Genomic DNA, 12,441 nt, shown 5'->3' with positions numbered 1-12,441 from the left:
ATACTTATATTGAATATATCAAAATTTTGTTGACTAAAATGAGTTAATATTCAAAATGGCCACTGAAATTTGTTCGATTCAATTTAGTTTTCCCATTTTTAATTGACCTAAATTGTAGTTTAAAAGTTTAACATGTGACTCAAGTTAGCCGCTCCGGGTTTGACTGTGGCACTTCCTCTCAAATTGAAGGCAATCCATCTTAATACAGAAATCAGTCAAAGGAATAAAGGTGTAGTTGTTGAAAAAATAATTGTGCAAAAAATAAAAGAAAAAAGCAAGAGGTTGATGAGGAATGTGACTATTAGAATAAGCTTGGATCACGATGTTGGTACAGAAAAGTGTCTCAGGTATTATTGAAGTGATTAAAAATCAAAAGAGTATACAACGACATTGCATAGGTGTGCGAGACTCAAAAGGGTGCGTGTAATGTGGGGCTTGCGGAGGAGAGCGGTGATTGTGAGAAGTGCCTCGATTTAGAGGAGATGGCAAGTGGTGTGGTACACGCTCTGTGGGATCGTGTTGAAGGGGGAGAGAGTGGTTATAATTGTGTTGGTGGCAAAATATGATAAAATGGAGAACGATGAAGACGAAAATGAAAAAGAAGACGAAAATAAAAAAAGAGCGGTAGTTGAGTGGGAAAAAAAGGTGCTTCAGAGAAGAAGTTGAAGTTGTCGAGATGAAACTCTAGCCATTTATTTGGAGGTTGACATGGATAATTTGATCTTTTAACTGTTCAACCTTTACTTTCTGTTCAACTAAATATGCAATGTCATTTTTTCAATAACAAAAATAGAGGAAAGAGTCCGATTAAGTCATGCCTTAAAATTTTAAAATATAAATTGAGTTATTTAAAAATTAAAAGATTAAATTGAATTGGAGTTTAAATTGCAAAAGACTATTTTGAGTATTAACTCTACTAAATTGAAATACAAATGTAATTTCGTAGATCAATTTGAGTAGTAATTCTCAAAAATTAAATATGTATTATAATGAGCTAATTGCTTTTTGAATAAATATTGAACCCTTTGAACTTGCAAATCCATATTTGTTTTTGTTTAGTCTTATTCGTTTCAATATTTTATTTTAAAACAATTTGCTGTCCCGTTGCGCATTTTGGGCTAATTTTTCTTACATTTGCGTTTATCTATGATGGACAACAGTTCTCCTGGGATAGGCCTAATTCATGTTCTTTTTTGTTCTTGATGAATTAAACATGGGCTCGCCCATAATTCATGGTTCAAAATGTTTTTGTCTTCAGTCCAAACAAATAAATAAATAAATAAATTACTCCTTTTAGGCTGGGTCAGTTCTCTGGCCCAAGGCCAAGTCAAAAAAAAAAAGTACTCCTTCCAAATTTTTAAAATATATTATATATAACTTTCCATATTTTCACTATCATTGCAAATCTGAAATCTCCAACAAATGAAGATTGTTATCCTTTTTAACTTAAGAAACAAGTCTTGTATTGAATAAACGTCTCCAGTAAGCATTCTACTGCAAACTATGATTAGAGTGTTCATCATTATGCACGATGAATGCTATCAATTGTACCCATATACCAACGGTTATATGTATGTTTTCATTATTATTCATTTCCTTGTACACAACTCATATAGCACTTAAGCAAGTGACCCCTCAGAGAAGAAACTTCTTCATTAAGATCACATTTATATGATGATTACTTTTCAGTTGTCAATGTAATCATTATTGAACATTATGGTATTGGACAGCTGATCATGCCATAAGCCACTCCAAAGTACAAATACAGTAACAGAACCCTCTATTTACTTTTGTCAACAAAATCTCTTGTTATCTGTTACGTGCTTGCTTCAGCCTTATATATAATTTATATATTTCAAGCATTTTTCTTTTTGACAAATCATGCTATGTATGTGAACTATTTGAATTATTAGTGTGTTCCCTTTATTCGTTCGATTAAATATGAATCAAGAGTTGGAATCTTATCATAGGTATATAATAATCAATTCTTAAATAAAATTTAAATTTACGACGAATTAATTTTTAATTTGTCAAATCCAAAAATATCTAACAAAATTATACTATTCGATTAAACAGAAGTCAAGAATTTAAATCCTACCATATGCAACATTTTAAGCTGGAATACTTCACAAAATCATGCTATATTTTGTTTTCCTTTGCATTTGTCAAAGTTGAACAGTAGTTATACACTTTCTTTCATTTCTTTTGGCTTATTGGGTTGTCCTCCAATAAAGTAAACTATTATACTTTGAAAATTGATAAAGAAAAATATATTAAATTTTTGGTCTACATAAAATTAGTGATTAGTGACTTTAATTTTTATAAATATTTTATTAGTTTGAAACACCAAAAAGTTGTAGAAGTAAACAAAATTAGGCTCTATCACCATTTTCATTCTCTTAACCTCCACAAAATTAGGAGCAAAACCATGTCCATAGTCTTGTTTTTATGTAAGAGTTTTTCCTTTCTAGAAAAATATATTTTCTTAAATGCATCATCCATTCAAAGTTTTAATCTATATTTTTAAAAGTAAGATTTTAAATTGAACTGTCCCCACCACTTCCCTCCACCCCTCCCCATAAAAACTATAATTTACAATCCATAGAGACACAAATGAATGATACATAGGTACATACATCACTTTCACATCACACTTGTGTTATCTGTGTTTGATGAATCCATTTATATAGTACATAGTTCATGCTTTCTATTCTAGCCTCTAACATTAACAATACTATGCAAAAACAGTTATTGTAATTTTGTTATTATTAGTAAAATATAATAATAATAATAAGGTTGGTTGATCATTGATGTGATCAAATTATAGGGGACTGGCCCCCTCAATTTTGGGGTTCTGGAAATTGTGGCATTAGCACATGGAAGCAACATCATTTCCATATTGGTCTTTGGAAAATGGAAAAGAAAGAACAAACTATTGTAAAGAAAAACAAAAAGAAAAGATAAAATAAAAGCAAATGCATACAAAACTATAATACTGGATGAGGTTTGAGTGTGAGTGTGTGACTACTAAATACTAATATAAGCAAAGTTTATATTTTTATTTAATAGCAAATAAAATATAAACCATGATCGAATAATTTATTTTCTAAGTTTACACAGTACACTGAAGTGGAGCAGTCAGCAGTGTCTTTATAGCATATGAGCTTAAAGCTTTGGTCTTTCTCTTTGCCTTTGAGTGTTTCTCTTTGTCAAAGCTTTCACATTCACTACTTCTTTGAGCTCAACTCAGCTGAATGCTTAGCTAGATCCAGGTGCTGTTCTTTCTCTCCATTTTCTGTTTTGTTCTGTTATTTGCACTGAGAGCTTTATTAGCATAAGATTAATGTGGCATCTTTCTGCATTGTTTTGGCTTGGTTCTTCAGTTTTAGTATGTAACAGAGGTAAAAGAGGAATCTTTGCATTTTTCTCAGTGCTTTTTGTTCTTTTACATTCTAGGAAGGTGCAAGTTTGGTTCTTTCTTGTTCCCTGTCACCATTTTCTATGGAAAACAAAACATGGGTTTTGTGTTTTGTTTAGTGGAAGGAAAAGACACGCTTTGCTCTCTTGGCTGGAAGCCATGTTTCTCTTCTAAGCTCATCTGGTTCAGAAATGCTTCTGTTTTGTTCTTGTTTTTGTTTTTGTTTTTTCCCATTTTTCTCACACCGCTTCTTCTTCCCTTTTATTTATTTTTTATTTAGCTTTTGGATTTGTTTAAAGATCCTCGCTTTACTTTCTCTGGTCCCTTTAAACTGTTGTGTTCTTACTTGATGAAGAAAAGAGAAAAGACAATCAACCACTTTAGCTGTTTTGTACTTTGTATTTGCCAACTTTGTGTTCTGTATAGTTCTTTTTGGTTGATATATTTTGAGATTTTCAAATTGGTCTTAAATTTTACCACTTTTAACTGAAATGTGTGGCTTGCATGACAGGTGGTTGATGAAAGAAATTCTCCATTGATCAGAAAATGTTGAATATATAAAAGAAATGTATGTATGCTGCAAATGTAACAACCGGCTTGTACTGAATTTCTATGGTATTTAGACTTTGATTCATGGAAGAAATACAGTCTCAATCGGATGCATATCGGTCTTCTTCATCATCAGCAAGTAGCCCGGCGAGTAGGGTGCCATCAAGTCACTTCTTCTACCTTAGAAAGCCGGGTTCTCTTCGACAACCAATCTCATTTGAGGACTCACCTGAATGGGAAGACACTGATGTTGAAGCTAGAGGTGATGAAGGAGGAGGAGACACTATCAATGTTGCAACCCCAGCTTCACCTTCACTTTCTAAGCTCAACAGTGGTTCCTTGGCATCTCCATATGGTTCATATATATTGGAGGGTGCAGTTCTTCCTAATAAGATCGTTGGCGCTTCTGTTGTGTGGAGAGATTTGACTGTTACCATAAAGGGAAAAAGGAAGTACTCTGATAATGTTATTAAGAGTTCAACTGGTTATGCTTTACCTGGTACAATGACTGTGATTATGGGACCTGCTAAATCAGGGAAATCGACTTTGTTACGCGCCATTGCAGGTCTTAAAGCAACTTGCTTTGTCCTTGCTCAATAATAAGTGTATTTGTATGCTTAAAGCTAAATTGGAAATTATGATCTTCTTTACTTCAGGGAGATTGCATCCTTCAACTAGGACTTATGGTGAAGTGTTTGTGAATGGGGCGAAATCACACTTGTCCTATGGATCATATGTGAGTTCAATATCTCACTACCTGTTTAGTATTGGAATTTTTGTTGTGTTTTGTTTAACACTCCAATGGAGCTTAATTTGCTTAGTTATAATAAACTCATGCTTGAACAGGTTTACATATGAACCAATGAGTTTTGGTTATATGAGAAGCTATTTTCTGAATTGCAGGGTTTTGTGGAGAGAAAGACCAATCTGATTGGATCACTCACTGTGAGAGAGTTTCTGTACTATTCAGCTCTGCTTCAACTCCCAGGATTCTTATTTCAGAAAAAGAATGTGGTAGAGGAAGCTATCCAAGCAATGTCTTTAGGTGATTATGCAAACACACTTATTGGTGGACATTGTTATTCAAAAGGCCTCTCCGGCGGCGAGAGAAGACGTGTTAGCATTGCGAGGGAGCTTGTGATGAGACCACAAATCCTGTTTATAGATGAACCTCTTTATTGTCTGGACAGGTGTTCTTCTTGCTATGCTGGATTTCTTTGAAAATCCAATGTCATCAGTTGCTTGATTGCATTTTACACTTTTAGAGGCATCTAGTAATTTTCTTTTTCTTCAGTGTCTCAGCACTTTTGATGATGGTTACATTGAAGAAACTTGCAAGCAGTGGCTGCACTCTTATTTTTACTATTTACCAGAGCAGCACAGAAGTCTTTGGCCTTTTTGATCGAATATGCCTTCTTTCGAATGGAAATACTTTGTTTTTTGGAGAAACATTAGCTTGCTTGCAGGTAAAAGTGACTATGGAAAATGAGTGTGTTGCAGTGTTCTCAATGATCCCTTTTCTGTAATTACTGACTGCTTTATTTACTTTGATGAAGCACTTCTCAAATGCTGGATTTCCCTGCCCTATCATGCAAAGTCCTTCCGATCACTTTCTTCGAGCAATCAATACAGATTTTGACAGGATAATTGCAATGTGTAAAAACTGGCAGGTAAATGTATATGTTTTCTTTTCCTTCTAAAATTACATCATTTTTGTCACAGAGATTTTATGAACATTATATTTATAATAGGATGATAATGGAGACTTTTCTTCGGTCAACATGGACACAGCAGTGGCTATTTGCACACTTGAAGCAACATATAAATCATCTGCAGATGCAGCTGCTGTTGAAAATATGGTTATGAAACTCACAGAGAAGGTATATACTATAATTAACTTTTGCATGAAGCCTTTGTTCCTTGAGCTGGATTAATCATGATTTATTTTATTGGTTTGATCCACATTATTTCTAAAACAAGAAATCTTGGTTCCCAGGAAGGTCCATCTCTGAAATACAAAGGCAAAGCTAGTGCTGCTACTCGCATAGCTGTCTTGACATGGAGGTCTTTATTGGTTATGTCAAGGGAGTGGAAATATTACTGGATTCGTCTGGTTCTCTGTATGCTTCTTACACTTTGCATTGGTACTATATTTTCCGGCTTGGGGCACTCGCTTTCTTCAGTTGGGGTGAGTTCACACTACCTGTCAACTGCATTTTATCTTTCAAGTCATGTTTACATCTGCAATTCATGATGCAAATGACTTAACATTCTATAATCTTTTGCATTGCAGACTAGAGTTACAGCAATTTTTGTATTTGTATCATTCTATTCGCTTCTAAGCATTGCCGGCCTGCCTGGACTTATTAAAGAAATCAAGGTAATCATGGATTTTTTTAACAGTTTTAACTCTCTAATCTTTCAAAATGTTGCTGATGATAAGCTGTTTACTCATATTGCAGATGTATGAATGTGAAGAATCTAACCAGCATTCAAGTGCACTAGTATTTTTACTTGGACAATTCTTGTCCAGCATGCCATTCCTTTTCCTCATTTCCATTTCATCAAGTCTAGTTTTCTACTTCCTAGTAGGGCTGAGAGATGAATTCAACTTCTTAATGTACTTTGTGCTCAACATTTTCATGTCTCTCTTAGCAAGTGAAGCACTTATGCTACTTGTTGCTACTTTATGGCAAGATATCTTCTGGAGTTTCTTAACAACTTTGTGCATTCAGGTGAGTCTAGTATTTGGAACAATGTCATATCTAACATTAGTTTTAATAAAATTGTATTACTTGCATGCCATTTCAGGTAGTGATGATGCTTTCCGCTGGCTATCTTAGAATCCGAAATGATTTGCCTGGACCAGTGTGGATATATCCAATGTCATATATATCCTTTCATACATACTCTATTCAGGTAAGTTTCAGAAATTTTCTATTTCTACACTTCCTTGCTTCAATTTTAGTTCAAAAGTACTACCTTGTTGTCAATTTGTTACTTGTTTTTCATGATATCAGAAAGAAATCAGTGAAAACAACAAAATCTCATGCCTCTTATGTGGGAACGCGAGTAGAATATAAAACCATTCATGTGTTTCGATCCAACTACTTAAGATTTCAGGAGATAGGATTCATAAAATCCACTATTTCTTTTGTAAAATTCTAAATCATAACATAGATTTAAGTTAAACTAGTTTTCTATAGTCTGCATTAAAGCAATAATTGCAATTTTCTCATTGTAGGGTCTATTGGAGAATGAGTACCTAGGAAGCACCTTTTCAATTGGGGAGGTGAGGACCATATCAGGATTTCAAGCTCTCCAAAACATCTATGACATCTCTTCTGACACCAATTCAAAGTGGTCAAATTTGCTGGTTTTGTTTCTCATGGCAGTTGTTTATCGTTTTCTTGTGTTCATTTTATTATGCAGAAAATCATCTCTGCTTATTAGTTGTAGGTGTCGAAGAGTAGGTACAGAATTTACTAGTTGATTTGGCTTACTTGCATAGTTGCATTGTACAATTAAATTCTTTTTGATCTATTTTGCATTTCCTATATCAGTTGAGTTTATCATGAATTTTTGTAGCTGGATATGTCTCATAAAATTCTTGGTCATTACTTAAATGAATCTCATTCTCAATCCACAATTGCACCAGATCTTAAGATTCTTGTGGTTTTCTCAAGATTCTTGTGGTTTTCTCTGGTGAATTGCATTGACCTACCTTGAGCTTAGGTAATGCTATGCATGATAAAGTATACACTAACCTCCCCTGAAATTCAATTCTTTTTATTTAATGCTTCATCGTTTCAAGGATCATTTAGTAAGCATTAACTTGTTTTCTTCAAGTCGAAGATGACTCAACATCAAATACCAAATAGCAGATGAGTTTTGATTCTTGTTCTCAGAAATTTCTCATATTCATAGAGAATCCAACATCAGCAAAATTAGTTTGGCCAAAAATGTCATGTACGTGGTTTTAATAAGATATTAAGCCGAAATACATATACCATTATTTCACGGTTCAAAACATAATCGTTTGATTATTTAAGCTCACGAAATTATTATCAAAGTAACCACCACTATGAATTTAAAAATGCCCTCAAACAAAAATCAAAATTGGCTATAAAGAATGGGAAGCTAAGAATAGGGGTATGGTGTAATTGAAAAGCTAAGCATGGTTCTTTGGCTGAACAAAAAATTAAATAACATTAGTAAATTTATAAGTCATCATATTCACGCTTTCCTTCCTCGGAACTGTTTCCCTGCACGCTGATTGTTTTTCTTCTTCTCTAGGTGAGATTTTGCAACCTTTTCTCTCTTTGCAACCACTGGCATTTTCTTCTTGCGTTCCTTCTGACCGTTGCTGAGTCCACCCGTCTGTTTGAAATGAACAATAAAAACAAAACTTAGTTGAATGCAATCAAAATCATTTAACATCAATTTTTCCCTTTTAAACTTTCCGAATTCACACATAACCTGGATAGTTTATTCTTTCTTTATAAAAAGTTATGGAATCAACTACCAAGTTTAAGATATGCATATTTGATTAAAATTCATTGCATTTCAAAAGTCCAAAAAAAAATTTACAAGAATGAACTGCTAACATACCTTTTTCTGATTTGCAGCTTTTCTAGGAAGGTATTTTCCTCTATCCTCCCTTCCTGCTTTAGCCAATGCAGACCTTTCTTCCTTGCTCCGCCTTCGCTTTACATGAACCTAGAAGGTGCATGAATAATTTCAATCAGAGGGTAGTATGAAATTTTAAAAAAACCACAACAGAAACACCATCTCATTTAGTTATAGTTGTGTTTTTCTCTTTTTGCATAGATTGCAGATAGATATCATCCAGATACCAATTTAGACAACCTAAAGTACTTACTTCAAACATCGCGCTGTCTACTCGCTTCAAACTTAGTTGATCAGAATTTGGAACTTGGAAATCAGCAAACTTTCTTTTCTTTGCTGGGTCTTTCTTTCTTCTATTCGTACCTACACTTTCATCATCACCAGAAGTGTGCACATCATCATCATCTTCCTGTTCGGAAACTTCAATATGCCAGCCTCGATCTTTCTTAACTAACAGTGAAGGGTTAAGCTGCAAAACCAACATTATGAATTAAATTGTGTAGACATATGGTACCTTGCTTACCAACATGCACAAAAAGAAAGGAGCAAAGAGGATAATCACCTCCCTGAATAAGCCAATCAGAGATCGAGCTGCTACTGAAACTGCCTTCTCACGATATTTTTTATACAAAGCAAGGTCTCGTAGTAAGTCTTCATTCATTAACTACATTCCAAAATCCATAATAAAGGAGGAACTTAACAATGCACAGGACATTGGTAATAGAAGTTCAAGAGTAGAGGGGGCATTCTCCAATTCCAAGGTCAGAGTATGCAACAATCCAGCTAAAAGAGTTATTACTGTGAAACTAAAAATGAAGGAGCACGTGTAGGAATTGAACTCAAGGCCAATTAGCCAACACTGTATGATTCTCACAAGTTAAGCCAATGCTCATTGCTAGTAAAGTTATTAAAAAGCATATATGCACAAATAGGAGGATTATGAAGTAGTACCAATGGCATCCGCATGCATATTTCCCTGACTGCAGTTAGTCCAACAGTGATAGCCTTAAAATATCAATGAGATTCGTAAAAATATCAAAGTTCAGTGCCCGGACCATGGAAATAAAAATATCTACTAATATTAAACATTAAGCAAACCAAAAAGGATCACCTCAGGACGAGCGCGACCATGTATAAACTCAGTTACTATTTGCTTGAACAAGGGCTCAACATCATTAGGAGGAACCTGGATTCAGATACAGCTCATGTGAGATAGATAGGATATAAAATAACATAAGGGAACAACCTAGAATAAATGATAAACCTACAAAATAATCAAATTCTGATTTGGAAAAAAAAAAAAAAGAAAGAATAAGAAGAGACGAATCAAAACAGTTTGATTAAGAAAAATCACAAGCATACTGTACCTTGTCATGGCAAGCCTGAACCACTACAGCAAACAAATTCGTAATGTCCAGTTGACGGGGCTGATCACATAGTGAGAAGGGTCACACTTCGGTACATACACATACCAAATTTCACCAAATTTTCAAATACAATACCTGAATATATTTCTGAAGAAATGGATAGAAGTCTGACAAAATTAACCGGTGAACCCCAACAGTTCGAGCAATCAATTTCAACATCATCATCTTAACCTAACATATTAATTGTCAAAACCAGTAAATATATAATCTTGCATAACCATAACACAAAGAAAAGTTATATATGATCAGTTACAACGTTAAAGAAAGTTTTTTTTCCCTTTTAATTAGAATATGCACCTTAAATATTTCATTACATTTGCGACAACGTGACAATAGCTTCTCAGCAAAACCCTGCACAGGCCATGTGCAATAGTGTTCTTGATCAAACAAACCGAAATCCAAATCCAAACGCTCTCTTATCTCTTATATCTACAATGACGAAACAAAATTTTATGAACCTGTGCATCATTCAGATGGTTAAGTGGTGAATAATAACTGTTATTGTTCCTCTCAGTCGACAGGCGTTGCCTTCTTTTCATCCTGCGCATGACACGTTCTAGTTTGGCTTTCTTTTTCTTTTTGCTAGCTGCTGTTCCTTGGTGGTTTGCCTGAAATTTGTAATAATGACCATAAATTATAAATTATAGAAAGTGCCAAGTTCAGCAATTACTTTCAAAAACAAGCTTCAATTTGCATGCAACTATGCATGTACAAAGGCACCTAACAATCGTATCGCCAACATTTTCCTATCAACTTACCTATACAGTTTTCTAGTATGCTTCAGAAACATGTATATGAAAGCAGCCAATTAAACAAATAAAATAAAATAAAAAATGCACTGATGCTATCAATCAACCTCACCTTATAAATTGTCTCCTTACTAAGGATGACTTGAGGGGATTCCTTGGTTTCATCTTCGATATCTGACTCATCACTGTCGCTGTCATTTTCAATCTTCTCATAATCTAGTAGAAGCAATAAAGCTGCTCTCATGATCCTAATAACACCAAAAACTATCTTTAAGCCAAGATCATAATTTCAAAACAGTCACCCAACCACAAGATATAAAGGGGAAAATAAAAACCTCGATGCTGGATGGAAACAAGCAGTGCAAATTGCATTAGCTGTTCTCTCGTCAAACCAATATTTTTTTCTGTGAAGTTCACACAGTGTGACCAATGCTGTCTTAGCCCGCACTTCATCCTCTTCCTTTTGAAAAAACGACAAAGACAAAGACACAAACATTCATTCAAATTGTTCAACAAGCATAATCAAGCTAGGAAACCACAAAGCTAGCATAACCAAAAGGTTCAACTCCCATTAAATGAGACCTGCAGCATTGAAAACAAGACATTTTGCAGAGCACGGTTCTTCGCTTCGTTCTTATGCTTCTGGTTCATGCCTTTAATACTGTGAATGACGTGATCAAATGCCAGCTTCTTCAACATCCTGTCACCTAAGGTTTGAAGCTCCATGAACAACGACAGAGTTTCACCAATATCAAGAATCTGCCAAAATTCAAATGAAAAAATCACTACAACATCACATTTTTCAGAATTTAAACAGTTCCATTGTTTCCGTATCTTGTAGTCAACTGACTCTAACTCGAATCAGATTAGTTGCGAAATTCGAAAATTGAAACCTTCCGATTGACGAGGAGAATTAAAGCTTGGGCGAGGCGGCAACGGAGACCCGACGGGAGATGGCGAGCGGCGCAACGGATCAAAGTGGCGAGTTTTGCGGGGAAATTGGCGAGGTGTTCCGGGTAGAGAGGGGTGACGTGTGCGAGGAGCATTGCCCTATCGCCGAGGTATTTGCCGACGGTGGGATCACTGCCGATGCCGGTGATGGAGGCGAAGTTCATGGCAGCTTTCTGCTCGAAGACCTCAAGGGAGGAATTGAACTGTCCCTGGAGGTCGTCGAGTTCCGATAAGTAACTCTCCGGGTCGCATTTCATCTTCGATTGGAGTGTTGAAAGGCTCAGCTTCTCGGATCTCCGACCAGACGATAGGAAATGCTCCGCCACAGGCGCAGCGGAGGAGGCGCCGTGGCCGTGAGAAGACATATGGAAAGGATTGGCGGTTGGAAGAGTTGGTTCGGTGTTTGTTTTCTACTTTTCTGTAAATGAGGAACAATGAGTTTCAAACTCCCACTAAAACCGTGAAAAGGTGAAACCCTAATATTTTGATTTTTTTTTTTAACCTACCGTATCTTCTCGTTCTCGTGTGTTTAAGTAGACAAATGAGTTTTTTTTTTTTTGGACAAGGGCCATTAAGGCCCGAGCTACCCAAAAGAACAACACAGCCCAATCCCAGCCCAACCTAAATATCCTAATTCATTTAATCTGCCCAATTCCAACCCAACCTAAAAATCCTAATTCATTCAATCTATTTTGAAGCACACACACATCTTCCTATC

General features: G+C 35.3%; 2 protein-coding genes across 2 annotated transcripts; one reads left to right on the top strand and one right to left on the bottom strand.

Moving 5' to 3' along the window:
• Window positions 1–2,609: 2,609 nt before the first annotated feature.
• LOC112785645 (ABC transporter G family member 3) lies at window positions 2,610–7,616 on the top strand. The gene is made up of 12 exons (XM_025829097.3): window positions 2,610–3,272; window positions 3,930–4,532; window positions 4,624–4,703; window positions 4,871–5,157; window positions 5,262–5,433; window positions 5,524–5,637; window positions 5,719–5,847; window positions 5,964–6,155; window positions 6,261–6,347; window positions 6,430–6,702; window positions 6,779–6,886; window positions 7,212–7,616. Exons 2-12 carry the CDS (start codon window positions 4,052–4,054, stop codon window positions 7,458–7,460), a joined length of 2,172 nt encoding a protein of 723 aa, XP_025684882.1. The 5' UTR covers window positions 2,610–3,272; window positions 3,930–4,051; the 3' UTR covers window positions 7,461–7,616.
• A 302-nt stretch (window positions 7,617–7,918) lies between these two features.
• LOC112785635 (uncharacterized) lies at window positions 7,919–12,345 on the bottom strand. Its single transcript, XM_025829088.3, has 14 exons — window positions 11,666–12,345; window positions 11,355–11,531; window positions 11,108–11,232; window positions 10,885–11,020; window positions 10,482–10,631; window positions 10,321–10,374; window positions 10,099–10,194; window positions 9,964–10,023; window positions 9,708–9,782; window positions 9,548–9,601; window positions 9,159–9,260; window positions 8,850–9,065; window positions 8,579–8,686; window positions 7,919–8,347 (listed from the first exon to the last, which is right to left on the bottom strand). Exons 1-14 carry the CDS (start codon window positions 12,086–12,088, stop codon window positions 8,204–8,206), a joined length of 1,920 nt encoding a protein of 639 aa, XP_025684873.1. The 5' UTR covers window positions 12,089–12,345; the 3' UTR covers window positions 7,919–8,203.
• Between the last annotated feature and the right edge of the window lie 96 nt (window positions 12,346–12,441).

This window comes from Arachis hypogaea, chromosome 3, assembly GCF_003086295.3.
Source record: "Arachis hypogaea cultivar Tifrunner chromosome 3, arahy.Tifrunner.gnm2.J5K5, whole genome shotgun sequence".
NCBI classification, from domain to species: Eukaryota; Viridiplantae; Streptophyta; class Magnoliopsida; order Fabales; family Fabaceae; genus Arachis; species Arachis hypogaea.
Note: the sequence above shows the minus strand (reverse complement) of the source record. Positions and strands in the feature narration are given on the sequence as shown.

Coding starts and splice junctions, on each gene's coding strand:
- LOC112785645 (XM_025829097.3), top strand. CDS start 4,052: ATGGAAGAAATACAGTCTCAATCGGATGCATATCGGTCTTCTTCATCA. Junction 5,638..5,718: donor CAATGTGTAAAAACTGGCAG/GTAAATGTATAT, acceptor TATTTATAATAG/GATGATAATGGAGACTTTTC. Junction 6,887..7,211: donor TTCATACATACTCTATTCAG/GTAAGTTTCAGA, acceptor TTCTCATTGTAG/GGTCTATTGGAGAATGAGTA.
- LOC112785635 (XM_025829088.3), bottom strand. CDS start 12,088: ATGTCTTCTCACGGCCACGGCGCCTCCTCCGCTGCGCCTGTGGCGGAG. Junction 11,532..11,665: donor TTCTCCTCGTCAATCGGAAG/GTTTCAATTTTC, acceptor GAATTTTGGCAG/ATTCTTGATATTGGTGAAAC. Junction 9,783..9,963: donor TTCAGGCTTGCCATGACAAG/GTACAGTATGCT, acceptor ATCTGAATCCAG/GTTCCTCCTAATGATGTTGA.